General features: G+C 65.2%; 4 protein-coding genes and 1 non-coding gene across 6 annotated transcripts; 1 reads left to right on the forward strand and 4 right to left on the reverse strand.

The window, feature by feature from the left end:
• Positions 1–149: 149 nt before the first annotated feature.
• DPEP1 (dipeptidase 1) lies at positions 150–7,402 on the reverse strand. 2 transcript variants are annotated; one of them, XM_074839273.1, is made up of 11 exons: positions 7,380–7,402; positions 3,074–3,202; positions 2,108–2,240; positions 1,880–2,012; positions 1,629–1,779; positions 1,459–1,528; positions 1,129–1,305; positions 962–1,046; positions 801–876; positions 543–678; positions 150–458 (listed from the first exon to the last, which is right to left on the reverse strand). In XM_074839273.1, exons 2-11 carry the CDS (start codon positions 3,184–3,186, stop codon positions 294–296), a joined length of 1,239 nt encoding a protein of 412 aa, XP_074695374.1. In that variant the 5' UTR covers positions 3,187–3,202; positions 7,380–7,402; the 3' UTR covers positions 150–293. The 2 variants fall into 2 exon arrangements, with proteins under 2 accessions (XP_074695374.1, XP_074695373.1); XM_074839272.1 differs by lacking the exon at positions 7,380–7,402 and adding an exon at positions 3,661–3,676.
• On the forward strand, positions 4,564–6,445 carry SULT2B1 (sulfotransferase family 2B member 1). Its single transcript, XM_074839277.1, has 6 exons — positions 4,564–4,705; positions 5,141–5,349; positions 5,512–5,638; positions 5,719–5,813; positions 5,899–6,079; positions 6,180–6,445. Exons 1-6 carry the CDS (start codon positions 4,567–4,569, stop codon positions 6,293–6,295), a joined length of 867 nt encoding a protein of 288 aa, XP_074695378.1. The 5' UTR covers positions 4,564–4,566; the 3' UTR covers positions 6,296–6,445.
• Positions 7,403–9,296: 1,894 nt separating the features above from the next.
• CPNE7 (copine 7) lies at positions 9,297–17,275 on the reverse strand. The gene is made up of 16 exons (XM_074839263.1): positions 17,068–17,275; positions 15,818–16,306; positions 13,464–13,646; positions 13,310–13,384; positions 12,804–12,878; positions 12,626–12,709; positions 12,445–12,534; positions 12,172–12,270; positions 11,592–11,678; positions 11,429–11,488; positions 11,100–11,233; positions 10,962–11,016; positions 10,779–10,830; positions 10,572–10,705; positions 10,176–10,412; positions 9,297–9,784 (listed from the first exon to the last, which is right to left on the reverse strand). Exons 2-16 carry the CDS (start codon positions 16,040–16,042, stop codon positions 9,647–9,649), a joined length of 1,728 nt encoding a protein of 575 aa, XP_074695364.1. The 5' UTR covers positions 16,043–16,306; positions 17,068–17,275; the 3' UTR covers positions 9,297–9,646.
• Positions 17,276–18,766: 1,491 nt separating this feature from the next.
• On the reverse strand, positions 18,767–23,780 carry RPL13 (ribosomal protein L13). The gene is made up of 6 exons (XM_074839281.1): positions 23,657–23,780; positions 23,228–23,343; positions 22,657–22,798; positions 21,194–21,367; positions 19,936–19,992; positions 18,767–18,972 (listed from the first exon to the last, which is right to left on the reverse strand). Exons 2-6 carry the CDS (start codon positions 23,329–23,331, stop codon positions 18,814–18,816), a joined length of 636 nt encoding a protein of 211 aa, XP_074695382.1. The 5' UTR covers positions 23,332–23,343; positions 23,657–23,780; the 3' UTR covers positions 18,767–18,813.
• On the reverse strand, positions 22,947–23,028 carry LOC141930012 (small nucleolar RNA MBII-202). The gene has a single exon (XR_012625170.1). It is a non-coding gene; the product is annotated as a small nucleolar RNA MBII-202 (small nucleolar RNA).
• Positions 23,781–24,109: the final 329 nt, after the last annotated feature.

A 24,109-nucleotide genomic window follows, 5' to 3' on the forward strand; every position in this document is an offset into this window, starting at 1 on the left:
ATGCCTCTGCCCCACCAGAGTGGCCGGTGACACGCTGGGGTGGCCAGTGACTTGCTGGGGTGGCTCATCGCCTCCCACTAGGAGCAGGGCAGAGGGGCTGGGGCTGGCGGGCACCGCAGGGTCCCAGCGCGGACACACGCTGCCAGCGGTGCTCGAAGTGCGGCTTTATTTTGCTCGCAGGGCTGGTGCGCAGGCGGGCAGGGGCAGCAGGATTGGGCCCAGCCTGGTAGCCACCGAGCCAGCTGCTGGCATCCTGCCAGGCAGGGTGCTGGGGCTGCGGCGGGGCCCGGGTGCTAGGAGAGCAGGGAGCAGAGCAGGGCCAATGCCAGGGCTGCCGGTGCAAGCCGGGCCATGCTGGCACCGTTGGTGTAGCCGTGGCTGGTCCTGCACGTCCCCTCCAGCTCCTCGAAGGCGATGGGGGTCTCGCGGGCGGCCGTGCCTTGCAGGCTTCTCTTCACCTGTGACCGGCACAGGGTGGGCTCCCGCAGCGAGGAGCAGACCCTGTGCCCCCCCTTCCGTGTCCTCCCCGGTGCCCTGCTCACCTCCTCCACCTTCTCAAAGACGCGGAGCAGGTTTTCGGCCAGGGCTGCCTTCACCTCCGCCTCCGTCCAGTTCCTCGCCAGCAGCTCGGCCACCAGTGCAGGGTACGTGGAGACGTCCTCCAGGCCGGTGGGGAGCCTGTGCCACCCCGCAGCTCGCAGCCGAGCCCAGCGGCACCCACCTACCACACCCCCCAGCCACCCCTGCGACCGGGGACACGCTGCCCCATCCCACCATCCCGCACCCACCACCCGCTTTACCCTGGGACCCCATCGTAGTCCCCGCCGAAGCCGACGGACTGGACGCCGGCCACCTTCTTCACGTGGTCCATGTGGTCTGTGGGGGAGGGTTCAGGGTGAGCAGGGTGGCAGTGGGGGGACACTGCAACCCCCTCCCCAACCCACCCGGGCACCCGCCTCACTTGCGACGTCGGCCAGTGTGGCCTTGTCCCCACATGTCACGTAGGCGCTGTAGAAGTTGACCATCACCAGGCTGCCCGTGGAGGCCTGGGGGAGAGACAACCCTGAGCCCTGTGGCCCCCCTGCCTCCGCTGTCCCCCCCCCCCCCGTGCCCTGCCCCGGTGCTCACCACCGTCCTCAGCACGTCGTCGGGCACATTGCGGCGATGTGGGCAGAGGCTGAAGGCGGACGAGTGGCTGAAGATGACGGGGGCTTTGGAGAGGCTCAACACCACCTTCATCGTCTCCACCGAGACGTGGGCCAAGTCCACGATCATGCCCAGGCGGTTCATCTCCTCCAGCACGGTCTGCGGGGATGGGGTGGCTGAGGGGTGCCCAAAGGGCTGTGGTAGCCCTGGGGGGGGGTGTGTGTGTCACTGTGCCCCCCAGGCACCCGCTGCTGGGCTTAATAACCTGGAACGGGGCTAGTGGGTGCCAGTGCCGCTGCTGTCCCTGCTCACCTTCCCGAAGAGCGAGAGGCCGTGGTGCAGGACTGGCTCATCCCCTGTGTCCACCAGCCAGTTGTCAGCCCTGCGGAGAGGGGAGAGCATCAAGGCCACGTCCTCCTGCTCAGCCACACGAGCTGTCCCCCCATCCTCGTGTCCCCCCCCCGCCATCCGGGGGCTGCTACCAGGGGGTGTTGCAGCTGTGGGTGAGGGTCATGTAGCGGACGCCCAGGTGGTAGAAGGTGCGGAGGACGCCCAGGCTGCTGTCGATGGAGTGGCCGCCCTCCACCCCGATGAGGCTGGCTACCTTCTTGCTCTGGAACGCTTGCCGGATGCCTGCAGGAGGATGAGGCGGGGGGGGGGGCATCAATTGGGACAACCACCGGGGCACCCACATCCCCCGGGATGCCCCCGCCACGGCCCCGCGCCCGCTCACCGGCGCTGTCGACGACGCAGGCGAAGGTCTCAGGGTAGAGCTCGCACATGCGATGCACCACGTCGATCTGCTCCAGTGTGCGCTTCACCGCGTCCTTGTTCTGCGTGTCGCAGGGCACGTACGCCGACCAGAACTGCCCGCCACGGCACTGGGTGAGCTCCGGGAGCCCCGGCTACGTGCCCCTCGCCCCCGCCCCGGTGCCCACCCGCCCTGGGCTCGCCGTCCCACCTGCCCGCCCACGTGCCCGCGGTGCAGTTTGGGGATGTTGGTGTGGGTGCCATTCAGCAGTGTGAGGTTGGCTTCGGGCAGCAGCAGCTGATTGTTGAACCTCCTGAGGAGCTGCCAGGGCAGGTCGTTGTGCCTGGGCACGGGGGAGAGAGCTGGGGGTGAGGGGATGTCTGTCCTCCTGTCCGGCCCCTTGGTTGCCCATCTCCCTGCCTGGCTGCCCACCCATTCCCCACTCATCTTGGCCATCGTTCCACTCATCCGTCTGTCCAGCCAGCATCCACCCACCAGTCCCTCTGCTCACCCAGCTGTGCCCTCTGCCAAGAGCCACCCCAGCAGCTCCAGCCAGGAGCAGGAGGGGGGCAGGTCACTCCCAGGGGACAGCCCCATGTGGGACCCCCTTTGCCAGCCGATGGGAAAGCTGGGGACCCTTCCATGCACTCCTCCGCAGGAGCCAGCCTGTCATCCTTCCCCCGGGGATGTCACCGTCACTGCCGTGGGGACGTCACTGCCACGGGGACGTCACCACCATGCGGCATCCTGCACCCAGCTGTAGTGCTGGGGAAGTGCCGGGGCACAGACGCACGGGCCAGCTCCCACTTCTCCCCTCCTGTGTCACAGCCCCCACATCCCCTGATTCCCCCTGCCCTGCGCCCGCTTCCAGGGACTGCGCCGTGCCGGGCTGGTGCCACCGGGGAGCCCCACCGAGGGCCTGAGCCTCCCGAGGGTCCCGGCACAAGACCAGGGACTTCCCCTTGTGCAGCCTGGCCCCCGGCTTCCCGGCACCCTGCCGGGCTGCACCACCGGGGATCCCCTCGGCTGCACAGCCCCGGTGTGCCCAGTACGGGGATCCCCCGCCGTGGCCGTCCCCGGTGGGGTTTTCTAGCCAGGGTTTTTCTCAGGGTGCCGAGAGCCACGGCTCTGCTAGGGCAGCCGGACACGCCGCAGGGCCAAGCAACCTTTGCTCACCCGTCGATGACCGGCGTGGTCGCCATGATGCGCTCGGCCTCCTCCCGGTGATTCTGCCCGGCGCAGGGCAGGAGCAGGCACAGCGCCAGCACCAATGTGCTCCCACCTGGCATCTTCGCCCGCTCGGTGCTGCTGGGGGATGAGCCGGGGTGACCTGCCGCCGCCAGCCTGCCGAGCCCCGGCTCACCGTCCATCCCCTCCCACCGTAAATAAATAACTAGGAACCGCAGCCGTAACCCCACCCCGCGTGCCCTGCGCCCCAGCCCTGGCAGCGCCCGGGCACGGCGGGCACCGGGGCTGCAGCCTCCCCCCAGCCCGGCCCCGGGGTGGCAGGGCCGTGCCAGGGCCTCTCCGCGTAGCAGTGACGCTCCCGGCCCCTCTAATGCAGCCCAGATTTTTTGGGCTGGGAAATTGCCAGTCCCATCCCTGCCTCGGCCTCCCCAGCGCCAGCATCCGTCGGCACCCCCAGCCCAGTGCTGGCACCCCCAGCCCAGCGTTGGCACCCACTGGCACCCCTGGCTGTGTGCTGGCACTGCCGGCACCCCCATTTCCAACGGTAAGGGCCTGGCACCCCATCCCTCGCTCACCCTGGCCCCGGAACACTCGGGCAGCTGCTGTCTGCAACGGCTGTGAAATATGTTTTCTGGCTTGCGTGCTGGCGGCGGGGCTGGGATGGGCTCTGGCCACCCCAGAGCCACCCCCTGACATGGCGTCGGGCGCCGGGGAGCGGCTGAGTGCCGGCACGCCCTGCGGCTCGGTGCTGAGCCTGTCCCGACGTGGAGGGACCGGGGGGGGCAGCAGCCGGGGGGGTGACACAGCCCTGGTGTGGGGCTGCTGGTGATGTACTGGGCTCCCCCCACCCCACGGTCCTGCTGCAGCGTTGTCAGGGGGGGAAACTGAGGCACCCGTCGGTGCTGCGGCCCAGCGCCTGCAGTGGGGAGGTCCCGGTTGGCTCCCACGAGGGGGCTGGTGGTGGCCAGGGGTGGCTGCGGTGTCACGCGCGGCAAGAGGCACCGCGGGGCTGCTGGGAATGGCATGGAGCCACGTGGAGCCGGAAACCCCTGCTCCTCGTCGCGGGGTGCGCCGGGATGGGAATCTTTTCCTCGTCCGGCATGGCCGTGGGGCACGGCGTGGGGCTGGCACCCCCAGGGTCACCGTGGGCTGCTGTGGCCGGCAAGGGTCCCCAGCACTCTCCTCGCTGCTGGGCAAGTGGGGTGCCCTGACCCCACCCCCCCGGCTCTCCCGGCTGTGACGGTGTGTCTGGTCGTGCGGGACCCCCGTCCCATCCCGGGGGTGTCCCCATCCCGGGGGCATCCCGCAGCCCTCTGGCCCCACCGGCAGCGTTATCCCAGCGATGGCCCCAGCGCGGTTGGATCCCCGGCCCCCCGGCAGGAATGTGCCGGGGGGGCCCTGCCTCCCGCCCGCCAGGACGGCTTCCTCTTCTGCAGCTATTTAAGGCCACTCCCGGGCGCGTCCCCTGCAGCGGCCGGGCCATGGAGCGGATGGAGGTGACCGAGACCTTCGCCGGCATCTCCCTGCCCGGCCACCTCCACACCCAGGAGTCCCTCGGCTTCGCCGCCACCTTCCCCTTCCGTCCCACCGACGTGCTCATCGCCACCTACCCCAAATCGGGTGAGGGCTGGCGGGCTGGGAGAGGGGCTGGGGGGCAGCGGGAAGGGATGGGGGACAGGGATCCAGGTTGGGGAAGGGTTGGGGACCCCCAGGCTGGGCAGGGGGGGGAGCACGGGCAGGCTCTTGCCGGCAGCACCATGAGCTGCCTGTGTGGCTGCGAGGTGGCCGGGCTTGGGGGGGGTCAGCCCCTCCCTGGGTGGGGCCCCCCGGCCCCCATATCCCAGCAGCCACTGGCGCAGCGCAGGGGACCCCCCAGCCATCAGCTCCCACCTCCCCAAAACCCCCGCTCTGCCGCCCCCCCACCCATTCCCTGCCCCAGCCCCAAACTGGTGCAACTGGTGGGGGGCTCTGGGGGTCCCACACGGCACCGCCAGCCCAGCGGCTGCCCGTGCCATGCCGTGCCGTGCCGTGCCGTGCTGACGGCCGCCTCCCCAGGCACCACCTGGATGCAGGAGATCCTGACGCTGCTGTTCAGCCGCGGGGATGCGGTGCCGGCCAAGACCATCCCTAACTGGGAGCGGGCACCCTGGCTGGAGCAGATCTACTTCAGGGACGCACTGCCGGCTGTGGCTGCCCCCCGCCTCATCACAACCCACCTGCCCGCCCGAGTCCTGGCCCCCGCCCTGCAGCAGAGCAAGGCCAAGGTGAAGCCGGGGTGGGGGGAAATGCCGGGATGGTCTGGGGGGGTCCCCACAGGGACATCCCGTGTCCACGGGGCTTCCCGCAGCCGGGGGGATTGCCGAGGGCTTTCTGAGTGGAATCCCCTCTCCCAGCTGTGGGCGCTGACGCTGGTCCCCCCTCTCCAGGTGATCTACGTGGCCAGGAACCCCAAAGACGTCGCCGTCTCCTTCTACCACTTCCACCGCCTGGCCAAGTTCCTGCCCGACCCCGGCTCCTTCGACACCTTCCTCACGTGGTTCCTTGAGGGCACCGGTAAGGGCTAGTGGGGGGGTCCCCAGGGTGCTGGGACTCAGCCATGGGGGCCCCCCCTATCACCTCCCGCCTCCCCCCAGTGCATTACGGCTCCTGGTTTGACCACGTCAAGGGTTGGCTGGGCCAGCGGCAGCTCCTGGATATCATCTACATCACCTATGAGGAGCTGCACCAGGTGAGCCCCCGTGTGGCCCCGTCCCCATCCCCACCGGCTGCCCCGGGGCTGACTGTCATGTCCCCCCCACCCTGCCCCACCACAGGATCTGCGCGGCACGGCGCAGCGGCTCAGCACCTTCCTGGGCTGCCCGCTGGGACCGGAGACACTGGGAGCTCTGGAGCAGCACTGCAGCTTCGCTGCCATGCGCGACAACGCCATGGCCAACTACTCCCTCATCCCCCCCGAGATCATGGACCACAGCCAGGGCTGCTTCATGAGGAAAGGTAAAAAGGGGGGGGACGGGGGTGTCTGTGTGTGTGTGGGATGCAACAGGGGGGGCACCGGCCCCGGCTGCAGCCTCCCCCTGTCCCCTCCATCCCGCAGGCGTGGTGGGGGACTGGCGTGACCACTTCTCCCCCCTGCAAAACGCCCTCTTCAACCGCCGCTACCAGGAGGAGATGGGCGACTCGGAGCTGCCCGTGCGCTGGCCCATGGCTTGAGGGGCCCGCGGGGGGGCCACCGGCTGCATGACCCCCCCCTCGGGGACACTTCCAGACATCCCCGTGGCCTTCCTTCCTCTGGGGCGAAGGGCGAGTGGCCGTGACACCCCCCTTCCGCCCTGCGGAAATAAATATTTATTGCTGTTTCCAGCCAGGCAGCACGTTCCCACAGCGTGCCGGCGTTATCGGGAAGCACCCGGCGTTATCGGGGGCCGCGTTGGGGTGGGGACCCGTGTGTCGTCCCCCCTCCCTGGGGACCATATCTGAGGTGGGGGGCGATGGCCGGGTGGGCGGCGCAGGGGGCCATACGGGGTGGGGGGTGCCAGACCCCGCGGCGGGGTCACGGCATGGCTCAACGGTGCCGGTGTTTGCTGGCGGAGCCCGTGGCATGGAGCTGGCTCCTTCAGCGGCACATGGGGCACCCACATGTCCTCCCAGGGCACCCCCCACCCCTGGGGCCCCCCCCAACCCTGGGTCGCCCCCACCCTGGGGTCCCCCTGCCCCAGTGCATCCTCTGCAACCCACTCCAGATCCCCGATGCCCCCCCATCCTGCCCCGGTGCACCCCCCAGCTGCCCCCTGTACCTCAATGCCCCCACATCCTGTCCCACTGCACCCCTCATGATGCCCCCAGAATCCTAATGCCCCCCAACCCTGTTCCAGTGCACCCCCCAATGCCCCCTGCACCTCAATAGCCCCATCCTGCCCCAGTGCACCCCCCAACACCCCCTGAACCCCAATACCCCCATCCTGCCCCGGTGCACCCCCCAATGCCCCCTGCACCCCAGGACCCCCATCCTGTCCCAGTGCACACACCAACACCTCTGCACCTCAATACCCCCCATCCTGCCCCAGTGCACCCCTCATGATGCCCCCAGCACCCTGTCCTGCCCCAGTGCACCCTCCAGATGCCCCCTGCACCCCAGTACTTCCCATCCTGTCCCAGTGTACCCCCCCAATGCCCCCTGCACCCTGATGCTGCCCATTCTGCCCCAGTGCACCCCAATGCCCCAGAAGCTTGTTCCCACCCCCCCCCCGCAGCACCCTGGGGTGCCCCAGGCAGGCAGCACCCCCCAGCTCCGCACCCCCTGTCCTGTCGCACCGCACCAAGCCGCTCGGGAAGCTCAGGCACCATCAATAATTAACCTCTGGCTTAATTAACCAGCACTCAACAGATCAGCACGGCTGATCCCTCACCAGCGCCTGGCTGAGCCGGGGACAAGTGGCGAGACCCTCCCTGGGGACTTTGGCACCACGGCCCAGTGGCACCGGCACCCTGCCCGCCCTGCCCACCCTGCCACAGTTCCCCATCCCAGCTGCACCCGCTGACGGGATTCCCATGGACTGGGGTGCCAGGGCAGACCCCTGCCCGCGCCATGGGGCCGACTGTCACTGCAGCCTCGTCAGGCGCTGGGTTTCTATGGCGACGTCTATTATCCTGCTTTCTAGGAGATGAATCAGGATCTATAAATACGCGGGTTGATCAGGGCGGCGCGGGCTGCGTGCGGGAGCACCGGCAGCGGGCAGCGCCGCAGGGGCACGAGGGTTCAGCGTGGCGGGGACGGGGGACGGGGGAGCGGCTGCCTGGATGGGGACTGCGGTGACGGCCACACCCCAGCCCCACAGCCCAGCTCGGTGGCACCCGCATGTCAGGCTGTTGGGTGGCCCAGTGGCAGTCCCCGGGGTGGCCTTGGGTCACACCCCACCCCTGTGGATGTCACCTCCCCAGGAGCATCTGCCAGCACCGGGACGGTGACACACAGAGCGTGAAGGACACGTGGTACATGGGACAGGGTGGATGACACTTGGTGCGGGGCAGGGGGCAACGGGCACACGGCAAACACACCCGGCTCTCGGCACAGCAAACGGCACGGTGACGGATGTGCTGCACGTGCCTGTGCACGGGGCATGGCACAGCACATGGCACACGGCGGGTGGCACATAACCCAGAACACGGCACGTGGCACGTGACCCAGAACACGGCACATGACCCAGAACATGACACATAATCCAGAACACGGCACATGGCATGCAGCACATGGCACACGGCACTTGGCACATGGCATGTGGCACATGACCCAGAACGTGGCACATGGCACACAGCACATGGCACACGGCATGTGACCCAGAACATGACACATGGCATGTGGCGCACGGCACATGGGGCAGCACATGGCACAACACGGAGCACATACCATGAAGCACGCAGCAGGCGGCACATGGCATGTGGTATGTGGCATGTGGCACACAGCACATGGCACGTGACCCAGAACATGGCACATGGCATGCAGCATACAGCACGTGGCACAGCGTGTGGCATGCAGCGCGTGGCATGCACGCAGTACAGCACATGGCACGTGGTACATAGCACATGGTACATGGCATGTGGCACATGGCATGTGGCATATGGCATGTGGCACACAGTACGTAGCACATGACACACGGCACATGGCACACAGCACACGGCATGTGGCACGTGGCATGTGACACACAGCATGTGGCACACAGCACATGGCACGTGGCACGCAGCACGTGGCACACATCACGCGGCACGTGGCGGTGCGCCGGGCAGGGGCAGGAGGAGGCCGCCGGCGCTGCCCCCCTCCCGCTGCCGTGGCCTGGATTCCGGGGCTGCGGCAGCGGCACAGCCGGACGCGCGGCCGCTCCAGCACAACTGGAAAGCGGCGGCTGTTCCCACGTGCCGCAGCCCCGGTGCTCCCCATCACACTGCCAGGCACGAGCCCCCCCGCTACAGGGGTGGCCGCAGTGGCCAGTGGTAGCCCCGGTGCCGGCAACTGGGACTGGGGGCCGCGTTCGCCTCTTGCTTGCCCACTCCTTGCCGCCGGCCAGGGCTGGGCAGCGCGGTGGCACGATGAGGGGTGTGAGGGGACGGGCAGCACCCCGGAAGCTGCCTGTCCCTCTGCCCGCGCCCCGCCGAGCAGCCGGCGGGCAGGTTCGACGCCCAGAGAGCACGCGGCATGGGCACAGGGCTGGTGCTTTATTTGGGGGGGCCCCCGGAGGCCGGGGAGGGGTTCGCCATGCAGCCTCCGAACGATGTCACAGCGACAGACAAGCAGGGACCGAGGGGACCACGGGGACAGCAGGGACAGGGTGGGAATGGGCCGCGGGGCACAGGGACTGGGCAATGCCCGCTGGGGACCCCCCCGGGCAGCGCAGGGTGGGGGTCCCCGCACTGGGGCACCGGGACCATCCCCGTGTCCCTGGACAGGACACACTGTCGGGTCCCAGTGTCCCCCCTGCCCGACGAGGAGGGGTCCGCGGCGAGGCTGGGACCCGGTGGGGTCCCCGTCTGTCCCCATGCCATGCCGGGGGGATGCAGGGGGGGGCCCCCTCACTGGGGCGAGCTGAGGTTGGAGTCGGGGGTGTCAGGCTGGGGGCAGCGGGGCGGGAAGGCCTTGTAGCTGTAGTACTCCACCACCTGCTTGGGCACCTCTGCCAGCACACACTTCGCCAGGGCCGTCGGGGACGCCTGCGGGACGGGGGACAGTGGGGGACAGCGGGGGACACGGGTGAGCACCCTGGCACCCGCCTGTCCTGGTGAGCGGAGCAGCACCTGCTGGGCACTGGCTTGTTGTGCCGTGGTGCTCGGTCCTGTGTGGGGACAGTGGGGGACACGGGGGGACACGAGAGGATGGGAGGGGACAGAAGGGGACAGGAGGAGACAAGAGGGGACAGGAGGGAGCAGAAGGGGACAGGAAGGGATGGGAGGTGACAAGGGGGGGATAGAAGGGGATGATAGAGGACAAGAGGGGATGAGAGGGAACAGAAAGGAACAGGAGGAGACAAGAGGGGACAGGAGGGAATGGGAGGGGACAAGAGAGGACAGGAGGGGACAGGACTCCCACCTATGCCCCACTCACGTTCTTGAACTCCCGGAAGGGGACAAACTGGACGATGTCGCGGAGGACGGGCTCGCCCCTGGGGGAGCGCAGGACGCCGTCATCCCCGTCCAGGATCTGCATGTCGGTGAAGTCGGCGTTGCCCACCCCGACGATGATGATGGACATGGGGAGGTAGGAGGCGCGGACGATGGCCTCCCGCGTGTCCGCCATGTCCGTCACCACCCCGTCCGTCAGGATCAGCAGGATGAAGTATTGCTGGGGGGGGGGAGGGATGCTCTGGGGGGGCTACCCGGCCCCGCGTGGGGGGAGCCGGACAAGGGCTCGGCTCTGATGTGGGGGCAACCACAAGTGGCACGAGTGTGCCGGGTCTCAGCCCAGCCCAGAGCCCGCCGGCCTGCGGCAGCAGGTACGTACCGAGGCCTCCTTCGTCCGCTCCTCATCGGCCGCCACGCGAGCCACCTTGGAGATGATGGGGGCCACGTTGGTGGGGCCGTAGAGTTGGATTTTGGGCAAGCAGCTCTGGTAGGACTCCACGACACCCTGGATGCCTGTGGGGGGGGTGTGAGGGGTGAGGGGGAGCCATGGGACTGGCCCCTCCAGCCCCGCCAGAGCTGGGCTCACCCTCGCACTCATCGTTGTCGGGGTTGAAGTTGATGGCGAAATCGTGGGAGACCTGGAGGGTGAGAGGGGAGGAGACAGCTGGTGCCCACCCCCCCGCCATGGCCCCCGGCACCTGCCGAGCCCCACAGGAGCCACAGCCAAGGGCATCCCTGGGGTCCCACAGGGCCCCGACCACCCCCTTACCTCGTACTTGGGGGGGATCCTTGCACCAAAGCCCAGAGCTGAGAATTTCTTATCGCTGCAAGGGAAGAGGTGTGAGGAGCCCCGGCAGTGCCAGCACTGGGGTGTCCTGGCCCCGGGGGACCTGCCAGAGCAACCGACCTGTCGTAATCCTGGCAGATCTCACCCACGGCCACCAGCGCCTTGAGGTACTCGTTGGGCTGGTAGGGGTTGATGTAGTGCAGGGAGCAGCTATTTCGGGGGTCCCCGTTGGAGGCCGTGAAGTCGATGGCCACCTGGCAGCGGGGGGTGGTGATGGTGAGGGTCCCCCGGGGCAAACGAGACCACCGGTGTGTCCCCCGCTGGGGTCGGGCGGCTCTGCTGGCCCCGCTCGCTGGCACCGTGGCACAGGCATGGACTGGGGAGCCAGGATGTGCCCCCCACGGCCCCGGGGACGGGCGTGTGGCCCGGGGCGGGGGGACGGTGCTCACCGTGAAGTGGATCTGGCAGCCGCCCATGATGTAGTCCAGGAAGGAGTAGACCCTGTGGATCTTCCAGAGGGACCCACGTCAGCCGGTGCTGCCCCACGCCACTGCCGTGGCAGCCGGGTACAGCTTGGCACGGCTCGGCACGGCACAGCACGCAGGCGCTCACCTTCAGGTCCAGCAGCACCACGACCCCCGAGTTCTTGTAGTTGCGCTTCTTGATTTTGTACTTGGGGTTCATGCAGTCCCACTGCACCTGCAGCACGTGGCACCCGCGCTGCCTGCGGCCCCCCAGCCCCGGGGACGGGGACCCTGCGCCAACACCGCCCCCCCCACGGCCCTGCAGCCCCCCCCGGCCCCATGGGTCTGCAGGCCCACAGCCCCACAACCCCATAAACCTACAGCCCCATAACCCCACAGCCCTGTAACCCCACAACCCCAGAACCCCACAACCCCGCACCCCCACAGCCCCATAACCCCACAATTCCACAGCCCCACAACCCCACAACCCCACAACCCCGCACCCCCACAGCCCCAGGGTGCAGCTGCCTTCCCCAGCTCTCGTTCAGCCCATGGGCTCCACCCAGCCCAGACCCACCTCCCTTTCCCCAAAGATGGGGGGCAGCGAGGGGAGACCAGCCCCAAAACCAGAGGAGGAGCTGGGAGGTGCCTCCTGGAATGGGATGCGCTGGCAGTGCCGAGGAGGGGTGACCCCCCCACCCAGGCTGTCCCCACGTCCCCGCGCCCACCTTGTTCTCCCCCATCGCCTTCTGCATCTCCTCGAAGGTGGTGAAAAACTCCCCGATGAAGTCGTGTTTGCCCCGCGAGTCGTAGTCCCACACCACACACTGCAGGGGGGGGGACAGCTCAGGCCCGGCTCAGGGCGGGGACACGCACCCCCACACCCCCCAAACTGCGCCCAGCCCCAGCACTGTCCCCACCATCCTCCCCAGCGGCTCCCGGCACATGGTGCTGTGGGGAAACTGGGGGGCACTGGGGTGGTCCCCATCACCCTTCCTCACCCTCAGCTTCCTCTTCTCCTCGCAGCTGCAGAGTGAGTTGAGGGAGACCTTGAAGGGCTCCCAGATGGGGCTCAGGTTGTTCTTCACCACCTGTGGAGGGGGGTGAGGGGCTCAGCGGGGCCGGGCAGCCGCCGGGGTGGCCACGGGCTGGCCGAGGGCCAGATCCTGCCCAGGGGCTCACCTCGGTGCGGTACACCAGCTGCTCACTGCGGTCGTCGTCGATGCGGTAGATCTCCAGGAAGGGATCCGACTTGCTGAAGAGATCCTGGAGGAGGGAGGATGGGGCAGGGCACTGCCTGCCCTGCCTGTCCTGTCCGCTGTGCCCTCCCTGCCTGCCCTGCCCGCGGGACCCGGCTCACCTTGTCATCCAGTTTCTTGGCGCGGAAGGCGAGCTCCACGTACCCGTTGTTCCCTGAGATCTCCTCCGAGATCACCTGTGGGGAGAGGCGGCCACGGGGTGCTCAGCGACTGGCATGGCTTTGTCCCCCTGCCCGTGGGAGGGTGATGCCCTGGGAGGGGACAGGGTGCCACATACCCCCTCCCACCAGCATGATGGGGACCCCCCCAGGGTGGCCAACAGATGTCAGCAGGGACCCTGAGCCCTCCCTAAGAGCCTGGGGGCTGGATGACAGGAGGACGGTCATTGGGGACCCCCCCATGTACCCGAGCTCAATGCCCTCCCCCAGCTCAGTGCCACCCATATGCCCCAGCTCAATGCCATCCCAGCACCCCAGTCCAGTGTCACCCACGTGCCCCAGTCTGGTGCCACCCCCATGCCCCACTCAGTGCCACCGCACCACCTCAGCTGGGTGCCACCTCTGTGTCCCAGCCCGGTGCCGCTCCCGGCGGGGGTTTGGCCGCTCACCGTGATGGTGGACTTGCCCGCGAACTTCCCGTACTTGAGGAACAGCGGCTTTGTCACCCGCTTCTGCGCCACGATCTGCAAAAGCCAAGGGGTTAGAGTAGGGGGGGACACACACCGCACACACCCAGGGTGTCCCCCAGGGCGGGGGTCTCACCTGCCCCACGGTGCACTCCATGCCCCCCAGGAAGTCGTCATCGTGCGTGCCCACGCCGGTGTGCCCGTGGCTGTCGTACACCTCAAATCGCAGCTTCTGCACCTCCTCGAAGTAGTAGTCCACCGTGAAGATCTTGGCGAAGACGGGGTTGAGGTTGCTCTTGATGACCTCGCTGCGGTCCACCTGCGTGGCGGGAGCTTGGCTGGGGGGGGGCAGCAGGGCCAGAGCCCCCCTCGGGGCCGGATCTGGGACCAGTGGAACTGCCCGGGGCCTTGGGATGCCAGAGCTCGCCCAGAGATGGGCACGGGGATGCAGGAGCCCAGCGGGATGGGGGATGCTGGGTGGCTGCCGGCAAGGACTAGCCCTGCACAAGCATTTACATGCCTGTATTAAATTTACAGGCATTCGGAGGCAGCCCCGGAGCGGGGGGTGGCACCCTGAGGGCTCCAGCCCTGCCAACCCCGAGGTCCCACGGGCACAGGGCTCGGGGCAAACCTCTGGACCACGGTTTGCCACGGCTCCACTCAAGCAAGTTCCCAGGACGAGCCCCTGCACTCCCACCCTGGGCTGGCCAAGGGCGGGGGCCACTGGCCACCAGCCACCCGTAGCCCTGGCAGCGGGTGGGTGCTCAGCGTCCTCCGGCCGTGCTGGCAGCGGGTGCTGAGCAGCTTCCAGCAGCCTCCCCCACACCCCGTCCCTGCCGGCGTTGACTCAACAGGACGCATCCTGGCCAGGGCACCCTGCCAGCCCACCGGCCCCTGCCTGCCCACCGCCTGCCTGGTCCGGCAGCATCTGCCGAGCCCGCACCGCCGTGGCACCAGCAGGGCCACCCCGAGCAGCCCTGTGCCTCCCGCGCGGGCACCGCCAGCCCCACCGCCCCGTCACGGGGCTCCGGGTCCCCGTCACCTGCGCCCCTCCGGTGCCAGCCCCCGCCAGCGTGTCCGGGGCCGTGTCAGCTCTCAGACCCAGTGGGCAGCGGCTGAGCTGGTGTCACCCACTGTCTCGACTTGTGGGACACGTGCTGGCAGGGACAGGGAGGGGACAGGTCACAGAGTCCCTCTGAAAGGTGGCCCAGGAGAGGCCCTCTTGCCTCTTGGATCTGACCCTTGCACGGCACGGCGCACGGTGGCACAGGAGGGCACGAGGGGCTCGGCTTGGCACAGCCTGGGGGGCCGCAGCCCGTGGCTGGCACAGGGCCCCTTGCCACTCGCCCGGGCTCCAGCTCCGGCTCCGGCTCGTGGAGTCGATTACACGCAGAGGGATTTAGCGCTAAATCTGCCGCCTGAGCAGCGGTGATTAGCCCGAGCGGAGCTGCCGGCGCCAGCCCAGCGCTAAGCCGGGGGGGAGCGATGGGAAGGAGTTGTGCCAGCCCCGGTGCCAGCGCCAGCCCCAGTGCTGGTGCCAGTGCCAGCTCCAGCGCCAGCCGCAGCTCGTGTGGGCACCGGGGCAGCACAGTGAGGGGCACACAGCCACGGTGCTGGCCCTGACCCCCACCCTGAGCAGGGTGAGGCCGGCCCATGGACCCTGAGCCACCCCTGGGGTGGCCGAGGCATCCCTTGGCTGGAGCCACATGCCACGGGCACCCCAATCCCAGCCCTGCCTGAGCCACGGAGCCACAGGGGACTCGCTCCAGCCAAGGGGTCTGCGCTGTCCCCACGCGCTGCTGAGTGTCCCACAGCACCCTGCACCCTGATCCTTGTGCTCTGTGCCCTGCACTGTGAGCTCTGCATTCTGCATCCAGCATCTCCTCTCTGCACCCTGCTCTCCACCATCTCCTGAACCCTGCACCCCACTCTATCATCTCCTGCACCCTGCTCCCTGCTCTCCATCTCCTGCACCCTGTCCTGTACCCCACTATCATCTCCTGCACCCTGGTCTCTGGTCTCCATCTCCTGCACCCTGCCCTGCACCCTGCACCCTGCTCTCCACCATCTCCCGCACCCTGCTCTGTGCACCTTGCACCCTGCTCTCCATTTCCTGCACCCTGCCCTACACCTTGCACCTCACTGTACACCATCTCCTGCACTTGGCACCCTGCTCTGTGCACCCTGCACCCCCGCTCTCCACCATCTGCTGCACCCCACACCCTGCTCTCCATCTCCTGCACCCTGGCTCTGTGCACCCTACACCCTGCCTTCCACCATCTCCCGCACCCTGCACCCCAGTCTCCATCTCCTGCACCCCACACCCCTTGCGGTGGCTCCTGCCCCATCTCTCCGGCCCCCTGGGCTTTGCAGCCACCCTGGGGCTGTCTCTGCTCCTGCCCCCATCCCAGAGACACAAACCCTGTGCCCAGTCCTGGCCACGTCCGAATGACACCCAGCCCCTTCCCCACTTTCCCCCACCCCTCCTACCTCCATCCACTGGCCCTGGGACTGCATCAGCAGCAGGACGCAGGGGTCCGATTTGTTGAGGGTGTCGCGGTCCAGGAGGTGCCGGCAGCTCACCCGCAGCTCCACCTTGGAGAGGACGGCCAGCGGGGCCTGGGGGGACGGCTCGGGCGCCTCGCCCATGGTGGCCGTGGCACGGCGGGCGGCCGGGCGCGGCGGGGGGCAGGCGGCCCCGTGGGCGAAGGGCATGCTGGGGGGAGCGGGGCGGCAAGGGCAGCCGCTGCCTTCGTTGCCGTCAGGGAGCTGGGTGAGCGCCCGTCATGCCCGGGGCACGTCGCCCCGCGGTGCCAGGTGTGGGGCTGGAGCCCGGGTGTGTGGGGTCGGGCAGGTCCCCCCGGGTGGCAGCGGGTGCTTGTGGGGACTGGAGTGGGATGCTCTGGTGGGTGGAGGGGACCCTGGGGACCCTCTCCGAGGTGGCGTAGCCGGTTCCAGTCCCGATGGCTCCGTGGGGCCCTGTGAGGCGTCAAAGCACAGTGGGGTGAGCCGCAGTTGGGTCACACTCTGCCCCAGCCCCATCCCAGGGGCAGGATGTGTCCCACAGGGAAGGGGCACCCGAGTGGGACTGGGAGGCTGCAGGGGAAGTGGGGGCTGTGCAGGCAGTCCTGGGCCCCCACCCTGGGGGCAGAAACTCCCCTCCCGTCCCCGTGGGCAGCGCACACCCCACCCGGGCAGGGCAAGGGCAGCGGGGCCACCAGGTCCTTCTCCGGGCCGCTGGCTGATGCTGGCCGTGTTGGCCACATCCTGCTGCCCCAGGCAGGGCTGGTGGCATCCCGGGGTGATGGGGGGGGGGGCGGATTTCCCCCATGCTGGGGACAGGGGCCACCCTCCACCTGGGGGCTGGTGACACTCAGCCAGGTTGATCCTGCAGTGAGGGGTCATCGAGGGGTTCTGCCAGCACCAGCCCCAGCCTGGGGCTTGTCCCCAAAACTGCAGCCCCCAGGGGCTGCCTGGCTGGGGCAGGGATCGGGGCAGGGATCGGGGCAGGGATCGGGGCAGGGAGAGGGGCAGAGCATCCCTCCTGCCTGTGCCCCAGCGTGCCCAACCTGGCCAAAGTTTCCCAGCGAAGTCACGCAGAGCCCGGGCCCTCCCCAGCACATGGCTCTGGTCCCCCAGCTCCGGCGGGCATCGTCCCCCTCCGCGGCATCGCGGGCACCCCTTGGCATCCCCCGGCAGAAGGGGCCCCAGCTCCCACCCTCCCCGGCCGCCCTCCTCACCTGGGTGCCGGCGGCCTGGGCTTGACACACAGCGGGGCTGAGGGCCGGGGTCGGGTGCCAGCCGGAGCCGGTGTGCCAGCCGGAGCTGCCGCCGCTGCCACCTCCACACAACTGACTCAAGCTGCAGTTCGGGAGCGGAGCCCTAAGAGGGAGACGACAAGCTCCGTTAACTGCCTCGCTGCCGGCACCGGCGCAGAGCCCACCCGCGGGCACCGGGGCTGAGCGGGGTTCCCGGTGCTGTTGGCCGTGCCAGGGCAGATGCTCCCGCTCCAGACGAGCCCCCCGTGGCACAGCCCTGGCTCCCCGCGCCCCACACCCTTCCCAGATGCTCCCTGTGGGGTGCCCGAGGCCTGTCCGGCTCCTGGATCCCCACGCTCTCAGCTGGCACCCCAGTGCAAGGATGGGGTGCCCCAAAACTGCCCTACCTGTGCGCCGGAGCACCCAGGCCTGCACCCGCTCACGTGCAGCCTCAGGTGCCCCATCCCTCAGCCCCGGCACCCCCCACCCCAGCTCCGTGGTGCTGTCAGCTCAGCTTTATGGAAGATGATGTAATTAGCCCATGTTTGGGGGGATTAAAATGCAGATAGGGCTAAGGAGCAGGAGGGGCTGCGAAGGGCTAATCCCGGCCTGCGTGGCAGAAATAGGGCACCCTCCTTCCCCGCTCCTCCTGCAGCCCCATGGCACAGGCAGGGGGGCAGGAGGCAGCCCCCCAGCGGGCCGCAGGATCAGGCCACAGGCTGGGAAGGGCAAGCTGGCCCCTGTCGCCCCCGTATTTGGGCAACCTCGGGTTCATCGGGCTGTGTCGGGGCTCGGGCCAGGCGCTCGCTCCTGTACCGGAGCACTTTGTCATATCCCAGCCCCAAGTTTCTGTCACCCAAGTGCTAACGAAAACAAACGACTCCATTACCACAGCACGGGCAATTCGCCGCGCAGCCAGGCTGCAGAACGGCCCCAGAACTGACGAGCCAGCAAAGCGGCCGGGCCAGCGCTCCCCAGAGCAGGATGGAGCCCACCACACCCAACCCCACCTCAGCCCCTCAACAGCCACAAGGACAGGTCAGAACCCACCAACCCTTCTCCCAAGGAGGGGCTGGGCTCCTCTTTGGTACCACTAAGATATTTCCCTTAAAAAATGGCTAAAAATGGGGGAGCAGGGCCCCACGCAGGGGTAGTGCTGCTGTGGAGCTGGTCACCCCCCAGTGAGCCCCGAGAGCCCCAGGGTGTGGGTGACAGGGCAGGCGGCTGCCCCGAACACGCAGAGCACCCATGGGTGACACCCACCCTGAACCCCTGCAGTGCTTAGAGCAGAACCAGCTGCTCTGCCTCACCCAGAGGCTTGGAAACAGTTAAATCTGAAATATTGACATGAAAGAGGGTGAGGGGGAAGCAGCCAGAGCTTGTCAGGGAGGGGTTATCGCAAAAAAAAAAAAAACCCCAAATGGCAGCTGAAGGGGCCCTTCAGTCAGAGCGGGTCAGTAGCGCAAGAGCAGATGGAGGGAAGCCGAGGCCGCACTGGAGGAGCCGTGCAAGGCCGAGGTGTGTGTTTTTGCTGGATTTCAGGGAATTTTGGAGTTTTTAATCACAATAAATGAGGTTTCCTGCAGCCTGCGTCCCTCCGCGCCCCACGATCAGCACGGAGAAGGCAGGCACAGGCAGCTCAGTTCTGTCTATCTTGCCCTAAAATGACAACACACTCGTATTTCTATTTTTTTTTTTTTTTTAATGGACAGTTCTAGGAAGAACAGTTCATTTCTTCTTCTCCACATCCTGCTCGGCTGCTTCTTTGGCGCGTTTTGCACGGATCCCAAAGAGTCGGGCGTTGGCCCGGGCCATGCGCAGGCTGGCAAAGGCCTTGAAGTTCTTCTCATCTTCCGAGATGATACGGGCCTTCTCCCGTTTGAAAACCTAGAGGAGAGCACGAGGCAGTCAGGCAGCACATCTGAGGCTCCCGGATAAAACCCTACTGAAGGTCTGACACAATTATCTTGCTACATTTTTTACCACCAGCCCCAGGACGCTGTTCAGAATAGAGCATTTGTGCCATCTACAGGCCTCGCCCTGATCGTCACTCCGCCAGGGACCTCATTTCAACCGGTTCTTAATTCGTCAGTGCAAGATCAGAACATCCCAGGGAAAAAAAACAACCACACAAAAGCCACCAAAAAAAAATCCCACAAAACCAAGCGCAACGTGAAGTCTGAGTCAGGTTTGTGGTGTTCTAGCAACAGCACCTTTCGGAAGCAGCGAGGGTGGAGAAAATGGTGACTACGCAACCCGGCGGGGTGAGGCGCTGCCAGCACACAGCCCTCACCCCAACCGCAACCCCGGGTGCTCCAGATGTCACAGGGACAAGCTCCCCCAAAGGTACGAGGGGACCAACAACCCTTGAACCTGCCCGGAGGACACACGGGTGGGCTTTATTGAACCTGTGCCCTCCCGGACGCGGGGGGTTAGCACGTGGGTTCCCCGTCGCCCTCTCCGGGGAGCATACGGCGCCGTGCTGCTCCCAGGTGTGATTTGGGGCCAAAGTGGACACGTACAGGATTATTCCCACCCAAAACATCTTGAGCTGAACCCCTGACAACGCTGCCTGGAGCTCTCCTCTGGACCCAGAAACACAGCTGATAAGAAGTTCAGCAAAGCTCCACCTAATTAGCTCTTTACAGTTGCTCTGTAAAGAACCGAACAGATCTTGGTTAAGAGACAAGGACAAGCTTGACCTGCTTGTTCCTGGCTTTTTTTCTGATCCAGGATGGGAAGTGTCTGGAGACAGCACCCCTGAACTGTTCAACAGCGAGGAGAGAATCCTCTCCGTGAAGCTCAAGTCTTAATTACATCACACAGACAATGTGATTTAATCACACTTACATTCTTGATTGGCATAACCGGCCCAGTCAGCTGCGTCGCCATCTTGAGTTCCTCAGCCTACATAACAAGAGGACAAAACCCACGATTTAAATAAACAGTGTTTAAAACATCCTACCTCGGTTAGAAACACGCCCTGTGCGCAGGCGCCCAGCTTAAACACACCATCAACAATTCCGACTGGAGATTTAACACCGACTGGCAAGGAATTCAGCGCTTCAGCCGTGCAGCTGCGGGAGTATTTGGCACAGACGTGCCGCATCAACAACCCGCGTTTTGCCTGGCTATCGATCGGCCCGGATCCGGCCAGGGGAGCAGCGGCCTCTCGGTTCCGCCAGCTGGAAAAACGTTGACATCTACTGTGCCATTTTTAGCTTGATGCCCCGTGTATTCCTCAGCAATTCCTTCTAAGGCTAATTTCAGCCTCTTGTAAGAGTATGGCACTAGACAAAAATGATTCAAGTTTTATTTTAGATAGCTGATTTCAAGCAAACAAATTTGAAACGGTATTTCAGGCACAAATATCTGTACCTGCTGGTACAGAAGCTCAAGGCCCTTCCTCCCCCATTCGGAGGAGCAGCCCTCTGAGCTCGGTGGGTGCCAGAGGCTGCACCATGGCTCAGCGCCAACAGCCTCTCTGGAAGATCAGGGACTTGCACCGCCCCACGGGAAGCATCTATTTACCACAGGCAGAGCCAAGGACAGACATGGAAAGCTGACTACCCAAATTAAAAAAATCTTGGTGAGATTTTAATGAAAAATGGTTTCGTATGTCAACGGCAACAACCTTCTCCAAGCCTTGCGCACGGCTTTCGCTGAACTACTCCACTGTGGAGTCTGTCCTCGCATTCCTCACCCTTTCCACACCGCCATCACCACAGAACTGACACTCCGGATGGACTTTTCAGCCATTCTGACTACTAACTTCATAAACTAGAATTTGACTGGTTTCAACGATCGAAGCTCCAGCAGAAAAACCACCCGAGGAATTCACTGAGCTGCACCCCCCAGCAGCACCACAGTTGCCAGGCCCAAAGTCTGCCCAAAGCCCCACCCTGACCCCGGAGATCCCTGGGGAAGGCGACTCTGCTACGCCTGGCCTTACGCTGGGCTCACTCATCCCCTTCATACACTGCTCCCCCTGGGGGGTTTCACCTCGTAAAAAGCATTTAACTGCACCGGGATGGACTGATGACCAAACCTCGGAAAACCGTTACCAGAAATGGACCCTGTGACGTGTTTCTAGCAGCCAAGTACTTACAGAGCTGTCTCCCTTCTTCGGCATAGCCGGCTTCCTCGGGAAGAGGATAAGCTTGGAGCGGTACTCCTTCAGCCTCTGCACGTTGGCTTGCAGGGACTCGGTAGACTTGTTACGTCGCCGGGGATCCACAGAGATTCCAATAGTCCGGGCAAACTTTTTGTTAATGCCAGCGAGCTGAAACGAGAGCGCACAGCGTCAGCATCCGACAGCGCCCGACGCCTCCGTGCTGCTGCCGGGAGCTGCTCCGCCATTGGCCAGACAAGGGCTCAAGCGCAGCCACCGCAGGCTGCGGGGCCCAGAGGAAGGCTCAGCGTCCGCCAGCAGCGCGAGGGACCAACGATACCACAGGCAAAGGGTGCCCCAGTGTCTGGGTTTTAATGATTGAAACACTCCAGATTGACAGTAATTTTTGCAGATGGATTTCCTCAGGAGAGCAAAGCACAAGTCCTGAATGATTATGAGGGGGACATTTATACTTCGATACATGTGAGAAATGTATGAAGTCAGCAGGTGGGTAACTCTGGTTCCCTGAATACTGGAAGCTCCATTAAAGGATTTTTTTGTAACCAACTTAAACAAGAAATAACCTCATATTCTGTTCAAAGGCAAACATCTGCGTACCATTTTGTATTTCACCATTATCCAAAAATTAAGGAAAAATAAAGTAATGAAGCATTTGGCATCCAAAAGAGCCATTTTACTGCTTCAATGCACTAATTTCACTGTTATAAATGTTTTAATTAGACACTGAACAACACACAAGATGCGGCTGCGGGTGCCGGCTGCCAGCAAGCCCTGATGTTTATTCCTGCCTGCTGTGCAGATTTGCGGGTGGGGGTTCCTGCAGACCACCATGATCCAGCCCTTAACAGCTCAGCACACCTGGGAAGCTCCCAGAGAAGTTTCTAAACCAACTCGTAGCTACTGCATGAGAGACAGCCACAGCTATTCTGAACAGTTCCCTTTCCTGGCACAACATCCCCTACTTATCTTCAAAATTAGTTGACTGGGGTTTATTTGGTCCGTGACATGAACACGTTCACACCAGTTAAAATCTTCAGGGTTAGCAGAAATGTGTTTCACAGAGAAACAACCTAACTTAACAAAGAAGCTGTTAGTATTTCTTTCCTCCCCGGCCAATAAAGAAACTTAAGAAGCTCAATTAAGGCACTACCAAAATCTGATTTTAATAGAATTTCATTTAAGCGACAATCTGACCACACAAACTGACCAGTTACTTTTCAAAGCAACCTTTCACTGTGACACACACTTACTACATCCCACCCCACAGTTACGAAGAAAGGGCAACAACAGATATCACCCCAGGCTGAGCCAGTGTCAGCTGACACCAACACCTTGGCAAGTCGCTTGTGCCTTGTCTACATGCAGGAGAACAGGACAAAACAACTGCAGTCAGGCTCAGGGCTAGTTTTATCAGGTTGGGGTCAGTCTTCTGTACTTACTTTAAGCTCTTCTAGGCTGAAGCCTCTGCCAGCACGAACTTTTTTGTGGTATCTGATAGTAGGGCACCTCACTATAGGCCGGATGGGCCCAGCCACGGGACGGGGAGCGATGCGGCGAGCCTTGGCCTGGCGGGCCTTCCTCCTGGAGGGGTGAAGGGGACAGCCATCAGGAACGCTGCCTTTCTGCCCGATGTGCTGCTCCCCTTGCACAGGCTCATCTGCCACGCGGGGATCTCTCAGAAACACACGCAGGGCTGGCCTAGCAGCTCAGACGGGCCGATGCCCGCTTTACAGAACGGCTGCAGTCATCAGATATAAAAGGGTTCAAGGGAATCATCAACGCGGTACAGCGATTCCGGAGATGTCTCATCACTTGACTGCAGCTGGAACGGCCTGACCCTGAGCGGAGACCCCACGCCAAAGGAGCACCCTGTTGCCAGCCCAGCGCCTTTCACAACTTATTTTAGGGGAAAGAGTTTAAAATAAAGACACAGTGTTTCCTAAGCATCCCGAGACGAGAGACAACCTCTACACGAGCGGCCCCGGGGGAAGCCGGGCCGCGGGCACTCACCTCCGGATCTTGCGGGCGGGCTGGTTGAACCATGTAGCCACTCGTCGCTGCCAGTCCTTGTGGAAGTGGGGCTTCAGGATCATGCCATTGCGGCTGGGCGCCATGGCTGCTGTGGCCTGCGGACACGGGCAGGGCTAAGAGCGGCCGCCGGCCCCGCCGGGGTACCGGGGCTGCGACGGCCTCTCCCCTCGCCGACCCGGACAAGAGCCCTTTTCCCCGGACAGGGCCACCCCAAAGGCCCAGCCCGCCCCAGGCCCAGGCCCATGCCCCGGCCGGGAGCCTGGCAGCGTCCCCAGGCCTCCGCGCAGCCCGCGGCCCCCGCACAGCGCTCCCAGCGGCCCCAGGTCCCGGCCCGACCCAGGGCCCAGCCCCCGGGGCCCGGATGGTGGCGGATGGAGCCCCCCCGGTCGCGGCAGCGCCTGGACTCACCTCCCGCCACGGCAAATGGCCGACCGGAAAAGGAAGCAGACGGGGCTGAGCGCGCCGGAAGTGCGGCCGCGGCGGCCAATGGGGTGGCGGCTGCTCGGGAACGCCCCCATGAGGGCAGCAGCTCCACCGCGCCCGTAGTAAAGATGGCGCCGGTTTAAAGGGCCCGCGCACACCTAGCAGGGAGGCGAGCGGCGAACGGTGGCCCAGCCCGGAGAAGCAGCTACAGCTCCGCCCGGCGCTGCTGCAGTGCCCAGCGGGGATGGGACAGACACAGGGCAGGGGTCACCCCATCCCCAAGGACTTCCGGAGGTCTGGGGGGACCCTGTTCCCCTCCACACCCCACAGCAGGGCCCCTGCTCCAGTTTAGGGTGGGCAGCAGCATCTCCCCTGGGTGGCAGGAGAGGGGCGAGGGGACCACCACCCACCTCGGCCTGGCTGCCACTGCATGCCACG

Source organism: Strix aluco, chromosome 14 (genome assembly GCF_031877795.1).
Source record: "Strix aluco isolate bStrAlu1 chromosome 14, bStrAlu1.hap1, whole genome shotgun sequence".
Classification (NCBI taxonomy): domain Eukaryota; kingdom Metazoa; phylum Chordata; class Aves; order Strigiformes; family Strigidae; genus Strix; species Strix aluco.